The 9,991-nt window shown below is 41.5% G+C and overlaps 1 protein-coding gene across 1 annotated transcript in view; it reads right to left on the reverse strand.

Moving 5' to 3' along the window:
- Positions 1-5,121: 5,121 nt before the first annotated feature.
- Positions 5,122-9,991, reverse strand: part of Nop58 (NOP58 ribonucleoprotein) — a 37,766-nt gene continuing 32,896 nt past the window's right edge. Inside the window, exons 12-14 of the mRNA XM_004626740.2 lie at positions 8,497-8,630; positions 5,774-5,928; positions 5,122-5,348 (exon numbers count right to left, since the gene is read on the reverse strand). Of these exons, the coding sequence (XP_004626797.1) occupies positions 5,298-5,348; positions 5,774-5,928; positions 8,497-8,630 (340 nt within the window). The 3' untranslated portion in view covers positions 5,122-5,297. The remainder of the gene's footprint in view (positions 5,349-5,773; positions 5,929-8,496; positions 8,631-9,991) is intronic.

Consider the following 9,991-nt stretch of genomic DNA (forward strand, 5'->3'; position numbering starts at 1 on the left):
GGGTGGGGCAAATTAGAGATGTGGTTCAGTACAAAGGCCTAGGGTTCAACCCCCGGTACTGCAAAAATGAAGCAGGAAGTACTGTATACCCAATTTTATCCCATACCTTTTATGAAAGGTGTCTGTGGGAGGGGAAGAGGGGACAATTCAAGTTATTGTAGATTTGCAGCTCTAAGGATTTTCTGACACTAGAAGTGAAATATGTCAAAGGCCTGAATTTTTCTATTCACCAATGTCCTCTTTAGGAGCACTACAGTGAATATATTCAGCATGCTTTCAATGACACAACAAAGTGGACTCACGTATCTTGGACTACAAAACTATACAAGGAAAAATATGTAGGTGAAGAATGACCAAATTCAAATCAGTATTTTAAAAAATACACTATGTAAAAATGTACTAGATAATAGTTGGGATATACTAATAAAAATTATAAGATAGTTCTTGAAATAAGAGCTTTTTCTTAACACTTGGAAGGTAAATTACTGTAATGTTTCAGAATCAAACTGGCACTATTTTTGTATTTTGAGACAGAGTTTTGTTATATAGTCCAGGATGTGGAACCCAGTCCGGCCTCAAACTTGAGGCCACCCTCCTGCCCCTGAGCTGGAGCTGAGTCTTGGCTATTTAACACACGCATGGGAAGATAAATGCACAAAGGCTTGCATTGCAGCTTCATAATAAAACAAAACAGCAACATCAACAAAAGCCCAGAACTAGAACTACACAGAGTCTGAAGCTGGTCCACTAAAATTTGAGTTTTTTTCCAGATAATTTGCATTGTACACAGTGTATTGTGAACTATATACATGCATATTCAAATACTCACAAACTTAACCTAACAAACAAGTTCTGCCAGACAAGGTGACACATATCTATAATCACAGCACCTGTGAGGCTGAGGCAGAACTGCGGCAAGTTCAAGGCCAACCTAGGCTATATAGTGAATTTAAAGCCAGTCTGAATTACATGGCAATTGGGCCAGGGAGATGGCTTCAGTAGATAAGTGCTTCCCTGAAAAGTGCAAGGATCTGAGTTGGATCCCTGGTTCTGCCAAAAAAGGATTACATGGCAAGACCCTATCTCAAAAAGCCTCCGAGTTTCCTTCCTTTTATACTAAAAATACACTGAGCAACTGAATTCATTCTTTCAAAAGTGGAAAAGGAAATAATTTCTTTTCAATACTGGGGACTGAACTTAAGCTTTGCATTCTTTGGGACAGACTCTCACAAAACTGCCTAGGATGTGTGGTTACAGATATGGGCCAAGATATCTGGCTGCAAATGCCTATAGACAGGATGTGTAATTTCAGTTGAGCTTGTGTACACTAAGCAGGCAGAGCACAACACAGCCTCCATAGGACTCTTTTGAGACAATGCTGCAAGACTGGGGATACCACTGCTACTTACCTCTCTCAAACACAACAGCCTGTCATTCTGCCCAGCAATTAAGTTCAAGTTTGGAGAACTTTAGGGATGAGTGATGCTAGAAAGGGACTCTGTGGAATAGTATACAAGGTCTTGTCCCCTGACCACCAACGGGGAATCATCAGAAGTGCAGATTCTGGGCCAGAAACTCACCTTTCTCCAAGAGGCCTACGAGGGCTGCAGCTGACCCAGTGAGGAGCTCAGGGCTGGCATGCACAAGACCATAGGTTCCACCCTCAACACCAGCCAGCAAAAGGAGAACCACTATTCTACACATCTCATTTCTCAAAACTAAGCACCCAAACTGAAATATTTCAGAATTACCATTGACACTTGCTTTAAGCAATGAACAAAGGCTTAATGAAAACAAGCATCTACAAAGCTGTAGTTAAAAAAGGTCAACAAGTTCTGGCTTTTGGTGATATAGGTAATGGCCACAGGACAAGACAGCTAAAGACAGAGTGCAGCATCCAGCTACCTCAGGTTCAACTGGCTCTACTATTGCCAGTCTCTTGTTGAACTCATGGTGTCCTCACAGCACTTGAAATAAGAAAGCAGAGGAACTCAAAACCCCAAGGAACTTCCCAAGCTGTACAACCATCATCAAATATGCATGCCCCATTTTAGTGCAGGAAGTATTAGTGAGAGCTAAGGAAAGCACAGGCTACCGCTGGGGCATGAAGATGCTAAAGACACAGAAAGGTCTCACTGCAGTGAGACTGGCCTTGAGTTCACAGCAATCCTCCTGCCTCAGTCTCCTGGGTACTTGTATCTCTACACCCAGCTCCAAAGTAATGCATTTTAAAATAAGGAAACAGTTGCATTGAAACAACTTACCCTACTTTAACAACACTAAGTTTGCTAAAAATGCAAATACACGGGCTATAACCTGTACTCGCCTCAAGCATTTTACAAGTATAAAATTAGATGAAGCAGGGCAGGTGTGGTGGCCCATACCCAAAACACCAGCACTTGGGAGGCTAAGGCAGGAGTATTGCCACAAGTTCAAAGCCTAAACTGCAGAGCAAGACGCTGAGAAAAAATAGAATATCCCATATACACTTTGCTCTGATGCATGTTATTCTAAGTGGTGCATGCAGTCTGAGCCATTAAGAGTGGCCTTTGACAAGCAAAAAAGGCACTGAAGACCACTGGGGACATAGCTCAGTGGCGCATGTGCCTGCCTGGCAAGCACAAGGTCTGGAGTTCAACTCCCAGTACCAAAACAAAAACAAACAAAAAAAAAAAGGAAAAAAAAAAAAAAAGAAAAAGGCACTGGAGAAAACTTCATCAACAGAAAAATCTTCTCTAAGTCAGAGCACTGGTGGGAAGCTACGAACTTGTGAGGCTGTGGATGGGGAAAGTTCTAAGTCCTGAGCCTGCTGAGGATCAGAAACCAACGGGTGGATGTAGAGTTTCATTTACAAAACAAATGTACATTACTTTTGAAGGAAGGGAACAGGGTTAGTGAAGGCTCGTAACTTTGCTGCATGTAGGTGGTGCTGGAGCCTGAATCTGGGCTTCCTGCATGCTCCCTAAGCACTCAGCCCCAATCACTAGTCAGCACATCTGGCTGACAGCACTGAGCAGAACCACAAACTACTTTTTAGTTAGATTTTGAGAGATTTTGAGTAAGACCTCAGTCCTTAAGAAGGGATTAACCAGGCTTTCCACAGGCCAGCAGATTACCCAAACCACTAAATTTAATTTCTGGTGGCACTGGGGACTGTACCCAGGACCTCATGCATGTAAGGCAAGTGCTCTATTAAGCTAGGTCCTCAGCCTAGAAATTGAGGCTTTACAGTTTCATCCTGCTTCAAAAGTGACTATTTGTAGTTTTCTGCAGGTCTGACTCCTTTTTTCCAAAAAATGTTAAAATTTAACCTGTTATGTCATGAACAAAGACCATGCCTGGGCACTACTGGGTTTTGCAGAGTGGCAGCGCTCTAGGAGCAGCTGGGGCTGAACACCGCCTGCCATCAGCAGACCAGGACACACAGATTACGGATAAGCCTGTGCCCATGTAGGAAGTGCAATTTCCGAGTCTCTCCCTCTGTCTAGCCTTTACTGCACAGGGCCCGGGCATACAAAGGCAAGGTTCTGAGGAAGAAATGTCTGGGTGGCATGACGACACAGCAAACAACAGACCCTATTTGCACACTATTATGGTGTCTAGATGTTCCCCCAAAGCCTCATGTAATCTTAGGGTGACTTCCACTTTGTGATTAATTCACAATCCAATGCTGAGATTATGGTTGAGTGCTACACCTGTGCAGGGGCATACAGCCTGAATTCAATATAAGGGACAGGTTGGCTGGCTGTCATTGCAACTGCTCCTTTTAGTTCTTTGCTGTTTTCCACCACCATGAACTGCTGCCCTCTGCCATGTGCCACTCTGCTTTGGAGTCTTAAGAGTGTGGACTGAAACCTCCACTGTGAGCTAAATAAACCTTTCCTTCCTTCATTTTGGGTGTCAGGTTATTTGTCCCAGCAGTGAGAGAGAAGTAGTTGAGACATATATTATCAAACAATTCTGGAATGATTTTTCTTTGATATTCTTTGTCTTAGTTCATACTTCATTCCAGTTGACCTTCTATTCTTCTCATCTTGTTCTCCCATTATTTCATGCAATATTTTTTTTTAACTTTAAAATCATTTGTATGACCTTTAGGGAAAAAAAAAACTTTAGATCACTTTTTTAAAAGAGATTAAAAGTAAATCAGGGGCTGGCAAGATAGCTCAGCAGACTATGCATCTGCCTAGGTGAGCACAGGGATTAGGGTTAGATCCCCAGCACCACATGCCACCCCAAGCCCACACCCAGGCACAGTGAGACAGCACAGTGGCACCTGCCTGTAATCCCAGCATCGGGGAGACTGAAAACAGGAGGATCACTTTGAATCTGAGCTGTGTAGTGAGACCCTGTACCAAATACATTTTTTTTTAAAAAAGTAAATCAGACAGTATATGGTGGTATACACCTGTAATCTCAGTACTTGGGAAGGCTGAGACAGGACTGCTGAGAGTTCAAGGTCAGCATGGGTTACATGGTGAGTTCAGGGCCAGCCTGACCTACACAGTAAAGACTTTGTCTCCAAAAAAAAAAAAAAAAGTAAATCAAGCCAAGCATGGTGGCACAGGCCTGCAACCTCATCACTTGGGAGACTAGGGCAGGAGAATCACCATGAGTTCAAGACAAGGCTCCACAGTGAGTTCAAGAGTGAGCTCCGTAGTAAAGACTCTGTCTCAAAAAAGAATGAATGAATGAAAAATAGAAAATTAAGAATCATTTTGTTGTACCTTTTAGAACAAACAACTTACAGACACATTTTCTTCCTTTATGAACGGATACAAAATGCTTTGCTCACCTGGAATATCTGAGTAAGAAACAAATGCTTCCACAAGTTCCTGAGTTCAATTCTGAGTAATCCCAAAGAAACAAAATTCTTTTTAAGTAAATACAGAAGTAGAAAGATAAAAGACAAAAATAGCTGAAAAGGACAAATGAAGCACATTAGTTAGACTTTTAAAATATAGTAACCCATCTAGTCAGGGTTTTCTAAAAGGTTTGGTTTCTCACTGACCATTAACAGCTCACTTTCTGCTATAATAATCAAAATAATCACCAGAAGGCAAATCAAATATAGGAAGATCAAAGATTCTCTACCTAAAACATAAATTACCACAGAACTACTTTGATACAAAGAAAATAGTTTTATTTGCATATGAAAGACTAAGATATGAAGACCTCACCAGGTCGTGGGGCGGATGCACAAAGCTGTGATGACGCCACTGCGCATGCCTGCCCTGGCACCTGTGGATCCCTTGCCCACCTCACAGGCCGGCCCACAAGGCTGTTGCTCCTTCCTATCAGTCTTCCGTATCTTTCTTCTTTTTCTTTTTCTTCTTTTTCTCTAGGCTCTGGAAATAACCAATAAGAACACTTTTGAAAGAGCTGATTGTACACGTAATAGCTTCCATATAAAATAAATCTATTTTCTTAGGAACAATTTTAGAAGATTAAAATCCAACATATAGCAAGTACTCCTATACTAGTTAGCGCTGGGGTGCAGATATAAAGATATGGCACTTGCCTAATGTGAGGTCCCAGCTTTGGGGCCCAGAACCACCAAAACAAAAACCCTATAACTTCCTCCTTTAAAAATGTCCCCTTTTTTGTGGGGGTGGGGGCAGTAGCAGGGTGGTGGTGACTAAATTTTGGAAATGGCCTTTTATACTAGAAACATATTAGGCCATGCTATCTCTAACTGCCCATAATGAAATCTGTTCACTAAAATCTAAACTCCTGCCCACCCCAAGGAGCCCAGCAGTTGCAGCAGACATACAGCAGGTACTGTGCTGGTGCTCGGCTCTTCCTCAGAAACTGGTTCTTCCTTAATGTGCTTCTTCTTATCCTTCTTCTTTTTCTTCTTCACAGATGTGTCCTCTTCTACCACTAGTGCTTTTTCCTCTTCTTCTTCCTCTGCCTCTTCCTTTTCAACTAGATACAGACACACCATGGTGTTAGCATTTGCTCCACAAAATTACCATTTTCAACTATTCAGTGTTCACTTCAAAATTAAGGACTTCACAGCCTATCTTATCCAGCACAACTCACTTTACAAATGACACAGCAAAACTCAAAAGCGTTGTTTTCTCGTGCTCATACAGTTATAACAGAAAACAGATTAAAACAAAAGTCACCTAGAGAATATACTCTAAAGACCTGGATTATACTGTTGTGATCGAGTAAACTTATTTATTCATTTACTTTGTTTTTTAAACTGTATTTGGTATAGGGCCTCACTACATAGCTTGCACTCATAGTGATCCTCGTGTTTTCAGCCTCCTCAGCACAGGCATTACAGGTGTGCACCACCATGCCAGGTCTCAGGGGGTGGGGGGTGCGCTGGCTGGACTGGGCTGGCTGCACTACAGGGATGGAACTGGCTCCTGTACTGAGCAAGTGCTTAGTCCGCTGAGCTATCTCACCAGCCTATTTTTGTTTTATTTGAGATGGTGTCTCATTTTGTAGTACAGGCTGTCCTTGGACTTAACAGCAATCCTACTACCTCAGCCTCCTGAGTGCTGAGATTACAGAGTGTAACACCACTTCTGGCTTATAACGGAGTAATACAGCATCCATAAAACTTAGTATCTTCATCTATATAATTTAAGGGCGTTTATTTCATTGGACTCTTACTGGCATTAAATAATCTGGGAGATGAGGTCTAGCCACGTCATTCAGACTGATCTTGAACTCACTATATACTTCAGTCTGGCCTTGAATTCAGATTCTTCTGCCTCAGCCTGCTGAATGCTAGGATTACAGGCATGTGCCGCCTCACTGGCTACTACTTATATTTAAAACCCCTATCCTAATGAATTTTATTTTACATGTAGAGTAGAGAGATAAGTATCAAGGTAGTAACTAGTGCTAAGGATAAAAATGAAGTGAGAAATGCCATATTGGAGAATAGCAGCCACCCAGACACTTTAGAAGTCAGACAAATATCTGTAAGTGAATAGGTGTGTGAGATATAACTGGGAGAAATATTTGAAGAAAGAAAAGCAAATGCAAGATGTCAATGATCTGGGCAGGGGGAAGATGGAGTAAAAAAGAAATTGGCTGGGTTAAAAACAACAGCAAAGAGGCCTATGTGGACAGAACAGATTCAACACAGAACAGAAATTTAGAAATCAACCAGCCAGTGGGAATGCTTCTGAGGCTACTATACTTTCATAGCAGAGCTGACAGTGCACAATGACAAAGCAACAGGAATTGCCACTTGGGAGATTGTGAATGGCAAGGATTGAGTCATACAAAACTCTGTCTCACTATATGATTGAGAATAAAATCTGTACTTCAACATTTCAAACAATAATAGTGGGTTTAGGGGGCTGGGAAGATAGCTCAGTAGAATAAACACTTGCCTGGCAAGCTCAAGGTCCTGAGTTCAAATGCCAGTACCACAAAAACCAAACAAACAAACAATATTGGGTTTAGGGATATCCTTACTTTTGAGTAAGGAAATACAAGTTAAATAACTTTATCAAGGCCAGGAGCTCTTATTTGTGGACAATACATGTTTGATAAGGTATTAAGAAACTAGGTTAAATTAATCACTGCTTTAATGCTTTATTATAGAGGTGACAAACCTATGGTACATGTGTCACAGGGAGCAAATGGAGGCCACTTATATGCTCGCAAAGGAGCAGCAGGATCAGGCAAAGACATCACAAGCTGACTCAGGGTTGACTCCACCAAGCTTTTTGCAGGGCCAGTTACAATCTTATTTATCACAAAGTGTTGGTACTTTATGATAAATAAGTGGGTGTTGGTTGCAGTCTGGACACTTGGTTTCTAAAATGTTCGCCCTCTCTGTTCACTTGTTACACTAGCAGGTGCTGAATTAACATGGGTGAAACAAACTATTATTTAGGGCACTAACCTCCCAGCTAGCCTTGTTCCCTGATGAACATATGAAGTCTCAATGATGGTTGCCTAGCTCACAGTTCTTCCATTCACATAACAGTTAAGAAAACCAGCGCTGCACCAAATCTATCTTCACAACCATTTTAGACACCATTTACCTTTGTTCCTTTAACCCTGAATGAAAACAGTAAGTCGCAGTAGGACCTGAGTTTTGGCACACACAGTAAAATACAGAGGCTGAGGCAGAAGGATCTTTGCAAGTTCAAGACCAGCCTAGGCTACAAAATGAGCTCAATGCCAGCCTGAGCTACACAGCAAGATCCTATCTCAAAAAAAAAAAAAAAAGTAAAACACAGGTGTATCATTATTAGTATAAATGGAGTTTAAACAAACAAGGGCCGGCTAAATAGCTCAGTGGATTACAGCACTTCCAAGCAGGCGCAGGGGCTGGGGGTTCAATCCCTGGGCCTGCTGTGCTGCCCTGACCTCAGGGTGTGCTGAGAGGCAATTGAGTGTGGTGGCACTCTTGGGAGGCTGTAAACAAGCAGACCACTATGCGTCTGATCTACTAGTAAGACCCTGAACACTCTGTAGACCCTTCCCTAAAATAAAAAAAATAAAAATCAAACTAACCTTTAATTTTAATCTTGGATTTTTTTGCTTTCTTTTCAATCATTTCATCCTCTTTTTCTACCTGTTCTAGTTTGCGTTTTTTAGAACAGGTTGGAAGTGTTGAGTCACCAGAGGGATCGTAAGTCTTCACTTCACTGAAAAAGCCAAGGAATTTTAGAAACTCTCTACAAACATCTTCAACTGAAATCATTCTAAAAAAAAAAAATTATTAAACAATATTCACACAAGCATATCATTTTAGTGACTTTGTAGTCTATGAAGACTAATACAAAGCTTTCAAAAGGTAAAGAAGTGGTGGGCTAAGTGATTTCACAATCAACAGATACTATTCTACGGGAAACAATCAAGTGGAAAGATGAAGAAAACCTCTTTACACAATAAATCTGTTCATAACAACTAAAACCAGAATCAACTAAACTCTTACGTGATTAACTGAAAAAAATATAAAGAAATGTCAAAACTAAGTTCAGTGAAGAAATTTTCATTATGACACCCTAGCAGATAGATAAACAGGGGCCAGACATGGATAAGATTCTCTACAGTTCCACTTTTGCTTTTGTTCTAAATACTGAAATACAGAGTGCTTCAAGTTTAATACCTATAATTAGTTGCTTTAAATATTTAAATTGAATACTGACACAGGAATATAAAAAACTTTAAAACAAGCTAAGAGGATTAGGTATATAGCTCAGTACAAAAGTGCCTGCTTGGCACATGAAAGATCCTGAGTTCGATTCTTGTACCAAAACAAACAAATAAAAAAGGCAATGAGACAAACAGAAGATGATGGAGTGGTAAGCAGCAGAGAAAGAGCCTCTGAGTGTTGCCATCCAGACACTGGAATATGACAATATCAGGAAGCCAAAAGATGAAAACTGGTCCCCTGGACCCAGGAAGGAGGTGAATCCAAATTGAAGACCACAGAGAGAAGGAAAGGAAAAATGGCAAATGCTGGCAACCCCAGAGGCTTCCATGAAGAGGTGCAGTAGTAGATGGGGAGGACTACACTAGCTGGAGGGCTCAGTCATCCTGAGTAGCTGAATGACTGGCTGGCAGCCACTTTGGAGAGGGGCCAACCAAGCTCAGAACTCAAAAAACGGCTGCCAGTTCCATCTAGCAGCTTCCAGATGGGTTCAAGTCTGTGGAAGGTTCGCTGACAGTTGCAGGATGAATGAGTCTGGTCTTGGTCAGAAGGTGCAAGCTTGATGAGATTATCCACTACCCCACCAAAAAGGTACTGCTGGCTTGCTGGGTTAAATCAGTACGGATTGGGACTCTCCCCACACGTGGTCTAATAGTGACAGCAGACATCTAGAAGTGGACTTGCCTTTCAAGGTCAGTGAAGACTTGGGACATAGGAGAACCTGTACTGTAACAACATGTAACTCAGTTGTGCTCCAAATTTTCTGATCAAGAAGATTATGGAGCCACAGAGAAATGTGTTCAATGATCTAAAGTAAGCCTGGGGAGAGTCACATGGAGAGAAAAAACATTT

Source organism: Octodon degus, unplaced genomic scaffold (assembly GCF_000260255.1).
Source record: "Octodon degus isolate 3935 unplaced genomic scaffold, OctDeg1.0 scaffold00016, whole genome shotgun sequence".
NCBI classification, from domain to species: Eukaryota; Metazoa; Chordata; class Mammalia; order Rodentia; family Octodontidae; genus Octodon; species Octodon degus.